The sequence below is a fragment of the Stegastes partitus genome, unplaced genomic scaffold (assembly GCF_000690725.1).
Source record: "Stegastes partitus isolate 25-593 unplaced genomic scaffold, Stegastes_partitus-1.0.2 Scaffold1674, whole genome shotgun sequence".
Classification (NCBI taxonomy): Eukaryota; Metazoa; Chordata; class Actinopteri; family Pomacentridae; genus Stegastes; species Stegastes partitus.
The window spans coordinates 35,314-51,576 of NW_007579405.1; the positions used below are offsets into that span (position 1 = coordinate 35,314).

Genomic DNA, 16,263 nt, shown 5'->3' on the forward strand with positions numbered 1-16,263 from the left:
CTTTAGTTACCTTAAGATTATTATTGTGATTGTTTTACATGATGGAAAATGTTTGAAGCTTTTAGAATACAACACAGTTACAGATTAAACAGTGATTTCCAACATTTTAGGGTTTTTTTTCATTACGTAATGTGCCTCATTGCAGACGTGGAGTTCCACCAAATGGTGATTCTTCCCTTTTAATGTCCCAATGATGCAATATCTCAGTAAAAAAGCAAAGATTAGAGAAGAACCGGCAAAAAGATTAGTTTTATTTGATCAGCAATTAGATTTATTGGTCGTTCCTGTCCATGAAACTGGATATAAAAGTGCAGCATATCAGAATATATCAGCCAGAGGGACCTAGCAGGACTTTTACTGCAACACTTTGCTGCTAAAAGCACCATAGTTTTATTTAAGTCGTATTTTTTCATGCGTGAGTGTTTATTTTTCTACTGTTGTATTATTTTTTTTACCTCTGACAGCTCTCTGAAACACCAGTATGTCAGCGAGCTGGCCAGCTGCTGTGTTGACGAGCTGATCCTCGTAACCTTGTTAGCTGGTAAATTCAGCCACATGATCAGCCCCGGTGGGAAAAGTCCGAACCGGTCGGACCCACAACAGCACAGACGGTGAGAACATTGTGATTTCTTTAGTTTACTGACGGCTGTGATGCCGTACAGCAGTCTGAGTGGGACAGAAAAGGTAGAAAAGGATGTTCTGGTTTGCTTTCGTCTTAAAAACAGTGCAGTAGGCCTTTATTTAAACATGGTAGTGCTTGTCTTGCATACATCATTAGTGATCTGTTGCACAATAGGTTACATTCAGTATGGCCACGGATAAAACGAGTCAGAACGTAAAACAATTCGTTAAACATTTACCTCTGCCTTTTTGGAGCAGATAGAGCAAGTAACATTTAACAAATAATACCATCCTGCAAAAAAAAACAAAGAAAGAAAAACAGAAGACACTGAGCTCTTGTAGTCTGGTGCAGAAACATGCATTCTGCACCGCAGGTGAGCAGCTGGACCCAAGAACAAGAGCTTCGCTTCCTCCACCGCACCTCAAAGTGTCCAGTTACACTGTGATCTTAAAGCATGAGCGGCAGATTAAATGATTTCACCAGAAGCTGATTTGTTTTTTACGTCCAGGCTGCAACGTTGCCTTTTGTTTGTTTGTTTTCCTGTATGAAGTCTACATGGTCATTTACAGGTTGAGTTTCATGACAGCTGAAGTACCACAGTGTTCAAATACACATGGACATCGTTTTTTTTGTTTTTTGTTTTTTTCCTATTTTTTTTTTTTTGTTTTTAGTTAGTTAGCACAGATGCACTGATTTTGGTCTGAGAACTGGGTCATAAACAACAACAACAACAACAACAAAAAGTGAAGTATTGCTTACAGGCGGCAGTCTGTCATGAGATTCAAAAAAAATGTGTGAGATTATGAAAAACCAGAGGGACAGAGGGAAATCAATGAGACAGTAAAAATCAGTGTAAAATGAAAATGCATGTATAAAAACCCACTAAACATCAAAAACAAAAGTCTAAGATCACACACACGCCGACTCAAGATGTCACCGAACACACATGGATTAGAAATCGATTAGCTGGGAGACACACAAACAATTAAAAACATACGTCATTCTTGTGCAAAAATATTTTCCTTAAGGAATGAAACTATTAGATATGACAACATGTGATGGCACATTGATATTTTCCTTTCTCAAAGGACAAATAGTAAATTTTAAGAATACAGACGATTACAGAAGAAAAAATACAAGATAGGACAAGAAAAAAACCCTACATTCAGGCTCCACAGCCTTTTTTCTCTGAAGGTGAACCTCTTTTAAGTGCAAATTGTTGCCTCACAGCTCACAAAGAATCGGATTTAATGGTTTTTTGGTCACAAACATTTTTCAAAGACCCTTCAAAGACCCTGGAGCGAACAGTCCAAGTGCTCAGTTTAACTCCAATGTTGAATGTAGGTCACACATTGATGCTGTAATCTATTAGATGTGGTCCAGATGATGCACAGACATAAAGCTATGATATGTTTTAACCCTCAACATTCAAGCGCTCCAGTTTTACATTTTCACATGGTTCCCATTGTATAATTGTGGCTAAAGAAGCCTGGATTTGGCTGCTGTGAGATGCTTTCATCCGACAGCAGCGTGGCTTATTCTGGTAACTGTTCCTCTTGACTTACTGACCAGGCTTTTGATATTGAGATTGACAATGACGCCCCTATAGCAGCTACATTTGAATTTCACGTGGGCTGTAAGCATTTTACATCAATGATCTAACACTTAAATAAATGTACCAGTATTTTGATTACAGTCAGCTATGAGAATCGTAAGCTTATTTTACATGTCAAACTATACAAGAAGCCATATGTGTAAAGTAGCATCGAGTTAGCATCCTGCTAATGGGGCTTATGCAACGTTCTGTTTGTGTGGCACCTTTAATTAACAATCACAGTTTCATAAATGGAATAACTTGTCTCCAACAACACAATATTACCAAGTTTGGCAATAGTTTTTGGCTTTGTGTGTTTAGATTTTTCTGGGTTCAGATTTTCTTCATTCAAGTAATGAGCTTAAGCTAAGTGTTAGCATTAGCTGTACGTGAGCACTCAAATTAGAGACAGCTCATTTCTGTAATACACCAACCAAAGAGTAAGAAACACCATGAAATGCCCTTTGTAGATGCATATCATCGAGTTTTCAGCCAGAAAATCCTTTTTATAGAGATTGAAACTTAGCATCCTACGCGCTTTTCCAGCTTAGATTAGCCTTTTCATGCTAATTTAAATGATTGTATATTTACCGTAAGTTCCCATTAAAAACAATAATGCAACCCAACAACAGCTGAACAAGTGCTGATTTTATCTTTATGTCCTTAAATGTGGACTGACAGGCCATTGTAGCTTTAGCATTAGCCATGTTAGCTTGAGAACCTGGCTACATATCCCCCCTTTGTGTGCAGAACTGTCCCCTCCATAGACTTGAGTCAAATTTACAAGTAAAGGGGGGAAAAGGATGACGAGAACGATGATTATCTGTTCACTGGTTTCAGTCTGAAATGTGACCAGAAAGCTTTTCAGTTTTTAGCCGCATTCAATGTTCTCAAGTCCTCAGAATGCAGGTTTTCATGGCCCGCCGGCTCTCCGGTCGCTTAAACCACCACGTTTCTCCAGAGTGACCTGGGGAGCCAATCTTTATGCACACCTTCATCCAACACTTTCAGAAATCTCGTGGTGAAGTTGCAAAAATGGTGACAAAAACACAGAATCATTAGTAAGTAAGTGTTGTTGGTTTGTTTTTTCAGTCTTTAGAATGGACCCTGCTTAATTCTGTGGGGTGCAGAAGTACGTCTGCGATCCACAGTAATAATTCTGCGGCGTGGAGTAGTAGTTACTGTGGTGGTGGTGGTGGTGGTAGTTGTTGTTCTGCGGGGTGGAGTAGTAGTTGTGATGGTGATGATGGTGACTCTGGATGTTTCCGTAGGCGAAGAGCAGGGGGGCCGTGGAAGATGGCGGCTGCTGGGCCGACGCCACGCCTGCCGCCAAAGTGCTGTTACGTTGGATGGAGCCGTACCAGGTAGACGTACCCAGCTGGGGGGTGGTGGACAGGAGACTGGGAGAGGACGAAGGAGAATCGAAAGTCATTTATGACAATTGATTTTTCAGTCCAATTCATAAAACACAATCTCAACTGACACCACTTATCGCGCACTTAAACTGAATATTAGTCACTGCGTGTGCGCCCACCTGGCTCGATCACTCCTACTGTTGATGCTTCTGGACAGGTCATCGTCACTATCGTACCGTCTGGGATTGTCAAAGAAATAAGCCCTGGAGCTGAAGCTGTGGCTGTTGATCATCCCTCCTGGAGCCTGACACACACAAAGATATTTGAGCTTTATCATGATTCCACAGCTTTAGATCATTCAGTTTAACTTTTCAAGTCGTTTACCAGGTTTTGGTTGGGTCTTTGGACTCTGAAGAAAACCACCACTAAGCTGGTAGGCAGCAGCTCCCAGAAGAACAGGATGATCCCGAACACGATGTAGGCCTCGCCGCTGATCTCCTGCACGTCGGCCTTTGATATGCACACACACAAAATCACACTCTGTTTGATAAAATAGCTCGACAGTATGGGAAAAAGGTTGTTTTCCTGCTGGCTGACAGTTAAAGGAGAAGATTCACACTCCTCTCATATCTATGGGCTGAATATGTGGCTAGAGCAGGTAGCAGTTAGCGTAGCTTAGCATGCAGAAACTGCTAACCTCTCAAAGACTCTAAATGTACACATGCATTTTGTTTATTTCATCTGTACACAAACTGAAATCTAAAAATTGACTTTATAACATCGCTATGCTACCAGTTTTATGCTAAGCTAACCTGTTAGCTACAAAATTAGACGTGAGTGCTGGCATCAGTCTTAATATATTAGCATCATGCAGCGACTACATTAGAAGTTTTTGATGTATTTGAGTATTTGATGCTTTCCGACATACTAGTTCTATATTCTAACCAGTAATGATCAAATTAAACTAATCTCTGAGGCGACAGCACCAAAAACATGAAATAATCCAGAAACCGAGTTATTAGTTTTGATAAGAATGCTCCTACAGGCACAGAGAAGAGATGCTTAGATGTTGGACTGCCAGTTGGTCCATGAACAGATTAAAAGAATAATTTGAAATGTCAGATTATGCTCATATCAAATAACCACTGGTATCTATGCTGTCCAACAAAAAAATACACACACAATGAAACCCTTCAAAATGGGCCCATCTCAAGGCCTGAGCCCTGATGTAGGTCAGGACACACACACACACACACACACACACACACACACACACACACACACACGGTTATTTATAGCCAAACAAAGCCCTTTACCCCACTGGCTTTCCCAAATCTCCTAAGATGGATTGTCTGGACACCCTGTGGGTCTCTGTCTACATAAAAGCCTTCTTCCCCGTCTCTAAGTGAACACATCTGGTGCAGTACCTGATCAGAGACGCTGTACCAGCCGTAATTAAAGGGACTGGGTCTGTCCTGCGGTGACAGGGCCACCACCACCAGGTTATAACAGGCTCTGGACGTGTAGAGGAGAATCACCACGGCTCCTATGGCGGTCGCTTGGCACACTGATGTACCCTGGAGGGAGAGTTATTGTGCTTATTACAAGCTCATGCATCAGCTGGCTGCAGGCCTGTAATTTAATGTCAGATATGGGACACAGATGGGATCCACCAGCACGACTCAGACCTCTGCACGACCAAACTGACAGATTATAGGCCACAAATTGGGTTTTGGGGGACATAAGCATCTTTTACGCATTCACATTATAGTTGGACAATAAATGTGATCTTTTGCGTTGCTTTGTTTACCATCACGTTACAGCAAGTGGAGTTGTGTTTAATAGTGGTACAAACATCTTGTTTTGATGGTAAACCAGAGGATGATCATGCTTATGTTTCTAATAATCAATTATTTGCAGTTTATTTATGTTATTTGCTTCATGCTAATGTAACCTGGTTTAGTCTACGTCTGCACCATCACTGCTTTAGCTGCTGTTTCTCACTGGAATTCTACGATTATTCTAAAAATCACCATCTTATTCATGTATTACCTACTCCCTATATGAAACACTCTCAGTAGTTTTAGTCAGCATTTTAGTATTTCAGAAACATTGTCTGCATGCAGCCTTCACTGTCTCAGGAACACACTGAAAGATTTTAGCTTTTATTTCTAACATAACTGACTGTTGTAATCATCTGTTTTCTGGCCTTCCACAGAAATCTTTAAACAGCCGTCAGATGATCTAAATGCAGCAGCACATCTTCTCACCAAAACCATGCATCCAGAGAACATTACTCCAGTTTTTAAGACTCTTCAGAGACTCCCTGTTCATTTAATATTTACTGGTTAGCCTTAATCTAAAATTTGTCTTTTTAAGTCTCTGGATTCTGTGAGTGTTGCTGAGCTATGACTCTTCTAGATCTCTATGATCCTCCAACTCTGGTTTCTTAAATGTTAGAAATAAGAATTCAGAGCCGCTGCATTCTGTGTCACGGGCCTTCACCTTTAAGTTCATCTGATTCAATCGTTGGCTTCAAACAAAACCTTAAAACCCATTGTTTTAGGATAGCTGCTGTGTAGGTTTTATGTAGTTTCATGTAATTTATAGGACTTTTATGGAACAAATGTTATTGTGCTATTTAATTACTATTATTTTTATTTTGTTGTTATTTTTTATTTTGTTATTTATTATTATTTATTGTTAAAACCTTCTTTTTTACTCTATTCCCATGTATCTGCTGCGGGTCATCATGACTGACAGCTGCTCCAAATATGGTCATGTAGGAACCTGCAGCGCTGCGCTCAGGAGCTGTACACAGGAACACAGAAGGTCTGTTCTTGTTCTTAATCGTGATTTATCGTCTTTTGTTTCAAACCACGAAATGAGGAGTGAATTCAGACATTCTGAAGGAACCTTTGTGGTTTATTTGGTGAGTTAAGTTTTCGTTTTTTTGTGCTAACTTTATACATAAGTTGATGCTAACGATACAGCTAGCTAGCTAGCTAAGAGCTAAACCAAAATACGGAAGAAAACGTAGCGGATATAAGCTAGCTAGCAGCTACTAAGAGTATTTAGAGTAGAAAACAGAAAGGTAAAACTGTGAATTACTAACTGCGTGGTTGATACCACGTCTGTTTCTCTTCTAACTAAACTGTAGCAGTGAATGTTAGCATTAGCGCAAGATGGCTGCCTTTGTTTGAACGTGACTTTTGGGCAGTACTTCACCTTTATGACTAAAACAAGATGGCGGACTGTAAATGTTGGTTGGTTAAAGGTTTAATTAGCAAGAACTGACTAATATGTAAGAGTGAAAAATGGAAATGTGCAGATTAGTGCTGTACTCAAATTACCTTCTTAATACCTCTGAGTAGGTTCCTGGTTTGTATTATGGGATTGTATAAGACATTGTTGTGACCTTTACACCAGTGTTGGTACCAATATTTGAACCTGATTTACACATGCACTGTTTCCTGTGATTAGTTTCCTTCATAGGGTCTATGGTTTAATCCTTTGTTTATTAGCAGCTTATGTAACCTTCATATAGGCTGCTGTTCAAACACCGTGTGTGCCCTGTGACCTATTTCTGTATGAATTAATATGACTGCTTTAACAGACTGATGAAGCAGCAAAGTTAAATATCACATGTCTGAAAGGGGCTTTTAAAGTATATTAACTTCTTGTTTTTTCACCAAAAGCCTCTGTACAAGAACATAAGTCTTAATTCAAGTCGTCATGCTTTAATTTCTACCTTGGACTCGAGGTAAACGTTGGCAGATGACATCTTGGCGATCTTGAAGATGCACACGGCCAGAGAGATGGCACAGAGGACAAACAGAGTGTCGTTGATCAGGACCCGGGCCAGGACTGCATGTCTGATCCCCCCATCGCTGCACAGACGGATACACACAATTAAAATACTGTTCTGTGGAGGATGCATGCAATTACTAAGGGAGGACAAACCGTTTTATTATTGGTATTTTTATCTTTGTTTACCTTGGTGGCTCTGAGCGCTCCAGAGCTCCTTGCACTAACAATGCACATGTTAAATTCACCACCAGGAAAAATATACTGAGACACAGGAAGAACAAACGCAGAGGAACCCTGGAGAGGGAAAAAGAGGGAGGCGAATACACACAAGACGGTGAGAGGACGGCCAAAAATCAGACTTTATTCATAAACAACAACTAATTAAAATTCATGGTGTTGAAGCTGCAAACCATCTGTGTGTGTGTGTGTGTGTGTGTGTGTGTGTGTGTGTGTGTGTAGAGGAAGGATAAGAAGCATAAAAGACAAAGAGAGTGTGGTTGAGGAGGAAGGATGGTGATTATTCATTAAACTCACACAACCATATTCTGTGTTTCTGTCTTAAACCATCAAGGACAAAATGAAAACTGCACGTTACTGGATGCAGATACAGACAGTTTCTAAAAACCAACGAGGATTACAGCAGATTAGTGCGGACTTACTTGTATTTGGTGAGCTCTGGTGAATACTTGGCTTTAGCTTTAAACATCACCTAGAGGAAGACAACACAAACATGATGTTAAAGTCAGACAACTAATATGCACATTTTTAAAAATTGTATTTTATGCATTTAAGAAGGCACAAATATGAAGAGGCAGAGGGAGAGGAAGGGTTGGTGGGTGTCTTTTAGGAGCAGAGTGTGAACCTAACAGTTTGGGGAGATTCCTGCAGGCCACTGAAGCAAACACAGGCTCAGTCTGTAGCGTTTATACAAATTATATAAGAAAAATTTGAGAACCAAGAGCAAGAAATAAACCACATTGCATAAAACCTTGTATGTTCGACACACTGCTTAGTACTACTGAGTGTACTGGCTGAGTTACTGGAGCGATAGTAGTGAACACTGGGATGCATTACAGTGTGGACGGTACATATCGGCTGATTCCTGAGCCTATCGAGAACTCAATATCACAAATTGGAATGATACTAGTAGAAATAAAGGATGACATCTGGTGTCCTAGTCGGATAAATATGTGTCATTTCTTGGAATATCTCATTAAATGTGCACATTAATACAAATTCATAAAATTGCATTGAGTAATTTTACGCTTTCAAAAATGGCAAGGACAGAAGAACGCAGAACATAAAGGATTTCACACAAATCATCACGGAGTACGTTGTTATGGAAGTGTGTTTGAAATCACTCGTAGATAAAAATAAGCAGATAAAAATGTCTGTTTGTGCAAATCTGCCAAATTAAAACACTCGACATCAGAAGTGGTGCAAAATCAACACAGCAGCGACAGAACCAGACAGTTTTTACACTCAGGCCAGACTGGGATCGTTACTCACAGCAGAGTGGGACTAAACTCGTGTGAATTTTTTCTGTGTGGTAAATCTGTGCAGGCCAAATAGTCAATTCTTCTGATCGCATACGGTTATCGTTTCCTTCTGCAGCCATGACTGTCACGTAGCAGTAATAATATCAGGCTTTTTATGCATTTCTCAGTTGAAATCTGGAACAGTTGCTCCAAGTTATGCTTTTTTAACCATTGGTATTCCAGTGTATGCTCCATCAGGGTCAGACTATAACTCCAGTTCCATGTCTGTGTGTGTCGCTCTCTGACAGGCTTCCCTATCAGCTGTGTGTGGTGCCCAGGCTTCAGTCTGAGGAGGCCGTGGTCACCCTGGGCCACCTCTCAGTTCTGCTGCTGGCTCACAGCTCTGCAGCGTGGCCTGAAATGGCCTCATGTATTAAGTCAAAGTCACAGAGAAACTTGGAGGACTTCCAGGAGCCTCTACACACAGTGAGTTTAATTTGATTCTGTTCGGAAGGAGGTTTTACCTCCCCAGAGGAGGCACTAACAGGTATACATGAGCTCTTTTATTCTATAAAGCACTGGCTCTTGAAATAAAAAGTCACCTCGTCTGACCAGTTGTGGACGTAATGGACCTCATTGTGTAAACACGTTATATTGTTGTTGTTTGAATTAATCTGTGAAGGCTTTTCCATGGTGGGAAAAGGGAATAAGTTCTTGTACTTCACCCGAATATGTCCATTTTATGCCACTTTATCCATCTAATCCACTGCATTTCAAAGGGCAATATATTACTTTATGCTCCACTATGCTGATCTGACAGCTTTAGTTACTTAAAGGGTAGGATTTAACACAATATATGATATAACCAGATTAAACCAGAGTTTCAAACCTTGTAGGCTCCTTCCAAAAAGCAGTGTCACATTTTAGATGTCTGTAAGTTGTTAACACCAAACAGGGATTTTTTTTCCCCCTGTAAACGTCTCACATGGCTTCATGTCAATAAATGTTCCAATGATTCAATGTCTCAGGAAAGTCTAAGATTATAGAACAACTGAGGACAGATTTGTGGATCAGAGCGTTTGTCGTCTCCCACTGATCTGTCGTCTCTGTGTGTAACACTAGATAGAAAGTAGTTCCAACAGTAACATGCTGCTTTACTTGTAATACTCTAATGACAGCACACATAATGATATCTGAGTCAGAAGGAGCGAACCAGGACTTTTACTACATTTAGTGGTTCATACACATGTACCTTTACTGGTCATGTAGTATTTTTACTTTGCTGTTTACTCAGTAAAGGATCTGAATACTTCTTCCACCACTGATGTTTTTGTATTTTATGACTCACTGACTGCTGTCTTTGAGCCAAATTGCTCCTGTGGGACAATAAAGCTGCACTCTGACACAACCAGAGCCATTAAAGGGACACTGTACTGTACACTGCAACATCTCTGCAAATCTCTGTCATCTGACGTTATGTATTGTCTTATTTCCCCATCAAAGTGTCAATAAAGAGGAGATATTAGCCAGAAGCTAATGCGCTCTGCAGGCAGAGTTGCACTGACTGTGCCAAAAACATTGCTTTATGCAAATAGTTGAATTTTAAATTCAGTTTTATGCAAATGAACAAACAAAGAACCACAGGCAGATTTATGCAACGGCATGAGGTGTCTTTGGAAGAACAAGAAATTTAAATTCCTCTTTTCTCTCCTTTTCATACCATCTTTTTTTTCCCTAATGAAGACTGTTGTAGGTATAATATAAAGAGCAGGTCTACGTGTAGCAGCAAAATGAATAAACACACTAATTTAAGTTGGGCTTTAAAGCAGTTTGTCACCACCAGCTGGTTGATGCGTCTCAGAACAGAAACATCTGTGACACTGAGCCTCAAGAAGGGAGGACATGCTTCAGATTGTAAAATGGTGAAAAATGCTTGTTGTCATTTCCTGGGGCCTAAAGTGACATTTCCAAATTGCTTGTTTTGTCCAACAGCGTCACAGAAGCAAAAGAGAAATTACTTAACTCCATCATGTGGCATGTAAATGATCTTGTAAACTGTCAAGACTCAGTAAATTGCCAGCTATCTATTAACCGCCAGCTGCCTTGTTGCCAATGTGTTATCAGTGTTGACCTTAACAAACATTAAACTGCACACAAGTCCAGCTTCAGTGCGCAAAAGGCACACTGGCCTCCACTGATCCAGTTCACTTGCCTCCTGGAGTGACTCACATTTGAAAGATGTTCACCAAAATGTAGTTTATTCAGTTATTAGGAAGCCCAAAGAGGCACAGACGCATCCAGACAAGCAGGCAGACGTTCACTGTCTCTTATCTGTCGCACACTTTTTAATGATTAATGATCACAATACGCCCTCTTTGAAATGATATCATAGAAGTAGTGGCCACAAAGGGAGCTCAGCGTTGTCTACATTCAGTTTAAACACACACATACACGCTGCACACACTCGGGTCTTTGTGTGAGAATGTAGGCCAGAAGGAGGGAATGTGTAACCTAGAAATGAAGCAACCAGCCAACACAGCACTGCTGGACTGTATACGTTATGGGCTCTATATGTTCCCCTCTGCGGCGACGTCACACCAACATGCTTCTCCTTCGGTAGATAATGGGATTTGTTTGGTTTGCTGATGGGCTTCATCTCAGCAAGTGTAACTCATCGTGGCCATTATGCTTTTCTACAGCGAGCGGTTGGTAAAATGCAGTTTGGGGAAGTAAATCACAGGTCAGCGCTCACGTCTGACTCATCAGAAAACAACTATTTCGAAACATGTGTGTCAGACAGCAGTGGTGTGATGCTCACCCGCTTTCAGCTCATTACTTTCAGCGAGTTAAACTGTGCTGTTCAGCAGTCAAGTGCTAATGTAGGAACTGAGTGTGACATCGGCTGAACACGTGGAATGGAAATAAGAGCAAAGTCCGGCTGTTTTAACGTCTCCAGACAGACTATAGGTTATGATACTGGCTGTACTTTCAGTATATGCCAACCAGGTCATAAACTATGATGTAAAAACATTCTGAACTAATTAAAATGCAGTGCAGTCTCAGTGTGTCTCGTAAACATAGCTGCAGACGTTGGTGTCCAGCCTTTCTGGATAGTGTCCCATTCAAACACAACAGCATTTAGCTGTGACCCTCCATCTCAGATTTATCTCTTTGAGCTGGCAGCGAGGAAACCAAAGATTTATTCCCATTTCAGATTGCTTCATTTGGTTCAGAGTAAAAGTATGAAACAAGTCACTGCTTCACAAAAAAAAAAAAAAAAAAAAAATTTTTTGTCAAGCAGCAAATTCAGAAGCCAACGTGCACGAGCCAAAATCTGCAGTTCCTCATATGTCCACTTGAAGCTGGCTCACCAAGCAAATCAGCCCCATCGACCCCCAAATAGAAACAGCCTGATGCAAAAAGGGTTTTGGTCGTGATAGCTAGTGTTCAGGATTTTTATTGAAGTCACCTGTTTAAATTGTTTCTAGACTTAAAGATTTGTAGGGGAGGAAGGCTGCATTTTCAAATGTTTGCGGCTTTAAGATATAATACGAGGTGGGTAACATCCATTTACAGGAACAACAGTTTTGATATATGTAGAGCGATAGTAGGCTCTTAAATGAACACTGGACAAAATTAACTGCTGGACTGATGAATACAAAAAAAATTAAGCTCAAGGCCTGAAAACAATTAGCTAAAGCTGCTAAAATGCTCCATAAATCTCTGTGGGTTCATCACCATGAGCAGCCCTGTTCACATACATGTGGCCAACTGAGCCACTGCTAATATAAAAGTATATTTGTTAAAGCAGCTTTAGTGTTAAAATACAAGAAGTCAACACACTCTTGTGCTACTGAGGACTGAGAGAGAGAGAGCCTTCAGTCTGACTGGAAGAAATTATAAATCTGATCCATCACTCAGGTCTGAACTGGACAGACTTGAAACCACAAACAGGAAAAGTCGGTTCCCTGAGCTGACCAGTCACGTGAGATTTCATGGAAATAGTCGCACATGTTTAAAGCTATGAGGGCAGGTGTAGCAGATATAGAAGAACACCATGACTGAGAAAAGTAAAAATGGCTGCTGCTACCGTTTTAATGCCAAGTAACACAAACCGTGTATTTTAATTCCAAGGGAGTGTAGTTTGTTAAATGGTCTCGTCAGCAGTCATATGACATCGCTGGTTAAATTTCAAAATCTACACTCAGCCATTTGGACGAGCTTCCTTTTCTACTCACCCCATATGTGAATCAAACTATACTCGGCTTCTCTTTGGAGCACTGATTGGGTTGTGGTGGTAGCTGAAAGTGCCAAAGTGTGTAGGTGCTCCCGACAGAGAAACAAACAGGTCTTTGGCGTTTGGAGTGGGCAGGTGTTAAGCAACTGTGACTGACCAACTGTGTCCTTCTATCTTCCTTTCACACATGGTTTGTGACAACATGCAGGGACATTTGCTCGAGTCCAGTCCGCTTACTGAATAGGAAATATCAATAGAGGCTGGGAAGGAAGGCTTCCTCTCTCCCACCAGGACATCAGCTGAGTGTTTCTGCAGAGCTTTTAAACCAAAAAGCAACCAAAAAAGTACTACTTCAGGCAAGTGAGCCGACAGTAATATGGAACTTGTAAGTTGATGGTGACCACAGTGACCAAATGTTGGCTACAGATACGTTTTGCAGTGCATTACCGGAGATGTTATAAAGGAAAGAGTCACCGCTTAAAGAATCCTGGGTAGAAATCTGTGCTACAATTCCAAGATGGCGGTTGCACAGTGTGTCCTGGCCCTCCAACCAAAAAGCCAATCATTTGCTTTTTTACACCTGAACTGAGAAACATCCAGCCAATCACAACGGGGCACAAAGTGGGTAGCACTGAACCCTGGGAAAAATGCTTTTTAAACCTATGTTGGGGCAGTGAGATAAGTAGATTTAATGTAGTGCTGACCAGTGAAATTACAGTTAAACTATCCCAAAATACCCGCCTGGGGTGTAACCAAGATGGCTGCCTAGTGACAAGACTTGCTCATTAAGACTTCAGCATTGCTGCCTGTACAGAAGCCGTACAGGCGACAAATAGTCACTCATTGGCCGTGACACAATGCTAGCTTAACTGCTACACTTTGATACTTGGATAATTCTGACATTAAATATGAAGATACAGTGAGCAGCTGGTTAGCTTATCTTAGCATAATGACTGAAAACAGGTGGAAACAGGTAGCCTGCTTCTATCTAAAGGTAACAGTCCACCAACCAGCACCTCTGAAGCTTATCTCAGCTGTTGACTTACTTCCTGATAACTCATGTTTGTGTATTAGAGTTGCACATTTGCTGTTTTTTCATATAAAATAACCTGTCCCTGCATTAAAATGGCTTACATGTAACTCTGCACCGTTGCTTCCTCCAGAATGCACCGATAGTCCCTGCACGCCCTCCACTCCCCACTGGCTGCAGCTCGAGCACACCAGCTCACCTATGACTGAAACACTGCTGCTCTGGACTACACAATGAGAAGTTGTAATGCTGGACTGAGTAATGACAGAGAAAAGCTCCACCCTGGAAGTTGACAGGATTGGTTCTTGAGGTTTGTTACATATGAAACCCAGGAAGTCTGAATCTGTGTTTGGTTGAGATCCTCAGCCACTGCACTGACTACTTATTCAGCTCGTGACGTGTCTCCATCATATGGACAAGTTACCATTTTTGCATGTCCATTCTTTAAATATGAAGTGACAGTCAGCAGCTGGGTAGCTTAGCTTAGCATAACGACTAAAAACAGGTGGAGACAGACAGCGTGACCAAAGGTGACAGGATCCACCGACCAGCACCTGTAACGCTCATTCAAACACACATTGGATCTTTTTTTGCTTTGTGCACAAAGTGAACTGTGAGAACGACAAGTTTTATGTGGATTATTTCTTAGCTGGGTGCAGAGACCTCCCTGAAGATGAAGCTGATGCCCAGAATCACAACTCTGGAATATTCCTTTAGGCCTAAACGTTACTTCCACACAGCCAGACTGCTTTAACAGGGCGGCCTCACCCACATCACAAACACTGTTGTATTATTTTCCTCATCAGCTATCCTGCTACGCCAAAATGCTCTCAGTTGATCAGTTACGTGTTTTGTGTATTGAATGTATGCAGATAGTGAAAAATGTCCATCACAGTCTCCCAAAGCCCAGGATGACGTCTTCAATTCAAGGCTGCAGAAGCACAGTCAGAGCCTCATGGGAGCTGTAGTTTGGATAAATGATGTTTGTCTACAGCCAATTCAGAAGTAGTTGTTGTTAAAGTGCTATTATGGAGAGAACCCTTTGAGTAATTTAGCCTCCAGGGCTTTTGGGTGATGTTGCTAATAGGAACTGAGGGCCCGAGTTAATAGGAATCCTCCAAAGAACACAACACCACAGAATTACAGCGTCACTTTGAATGTATGGGAGTTAAATTAAGCCTTTAAAGGTGAAGTCAGATGTGAAGAATGAGCAGGAAATTGCACTGTCAGCTGTTTTATGAAATCAGGTCACACACACACACACCAACACTGCACACTCCCTTGTCTCACACACATGCAGTGAGTCTTACCTGTGTGAAGTAGAGGTTGAGCAGGCAGAGAGTGAAGAACTGCAGGCAGACAGGGCAGCAGTAGAGCAGCCAGTAGGCCAGAGGCTGCAGCTGGTTGGCCTGCACCACATTTTTAAAGTAGAAAGAGAAGAGGGTCGTCCGCAGCGCTGCCCACAGCAAACACAAAAACAGAAACACGCTCTGGTAGCTGAAGCGCTTGTGTCCGTAGTGCAAAATGAGCCAGAGCTGCAGGTAGACGAAAACAAACAGGAAGGAGTAGAGGACGGTGTAGATGGTAGTGAGACTGAGCTCCAGTGTTGGGGAGATTGCAGCTCCGGAGGACTCCTTCACTGAGGTAAACAAACGGGAATTAACCTCCTCGCCTGCCGAAAACATCTCCACTGGCGGCTCGCTCTAACACATGGGATGCTGTGAAGGCAAACACGCTGAAAGTGGGTCAGACCTGAGCTAAATTCACCGTGGATGACAAAAAAGACGCTGGTATTCGAGTGAAAAATTGCGAGAAAAGCAGTTTATTCTGAAAAGAAGTGGCATTCTGAGAGTGCGCTGGGTTTCAAATTCGGTAGAGGGCTGCTGAAAAAAACTGGATCTAGTTTTAAGAAGCGCTAGGCTAGAAATAACAAGAAAGACAGACAGAAAACAAGAGAGAGGTCCCCCTGTGATTCTCTGCAAAGCTGCTCTCTGCAAAAAACAACTTGAGGGGGGAAGAACCTCCAGATCAGCTGTGATGCAGTTTTAGACCCGCCCCCTTATTCCTAATTAAAAAGGAAACTGCCGCTTTGTGTGCCGCCATCTTGGCTCAACACCAGCCTTATCTTAGTGACAAA

General features: G+C 41.5%; 1 protein-coding gene across 1 annotated transcript; it reads right to left on the reverse strand.

Annotated features, from left to right (window-relative positions):
• Positions 1-703: 703 nt before the first annotated feature.
• Positions 704-16,124, reverse strand: gpr137c (G protein-coupled receptor 137c). Its single transcript, XM_008301457.1, has 8 exons — positions 15,437-16,124; positions 8,041-8,090; positions 7,568-7,675; positions 7,323-7,461; positions 4,999-5,148; positions 3,956-4,081; positions 3,751-3,875; positions 704-3,616 (listed from the first exon to the last, which is right to left on the reverse strand). The coding sequence occupies exons 1-8, from the start codon at positions 15,809-15,811 to the stop codon at positions 3,328-3,330; spliced, it is 1,362 nt and encodes a 453-aa protein (XP_008299679.1). The 5' UTR covers positions 15,812-16,124; the 3' UTR covers positions 704-3,327.
• Between the last annotated feature and the right edge of the window lie 139 nt (positions 16,125-16,263).

Bases quoted from the DNA above. Each gene is read 5' to 3' on its own strand.
- gpr137c (XM_008301457.1), bottom strand. From the start codon at position 15,811: ATGTTTTCGGCAGGCGAGGAGGTTAATTCCCGTTTGTTTACCTCAGTG. The intron at 7,462-7,567 runs GTAAACAAAGAT...CCGTCTGTGCAG, and splicing joins GAGCGCTCAGAGCCACCAAG to CGATGGGGGGATCAGACATG. The intron at 5,149-7,322 runs GTAGAAATTAAA...CTCTCCCTCCAG, and splicing joins ACGTTTACCTCGAGTCCAAG to GGTACATCAGTGTGCCAAGC.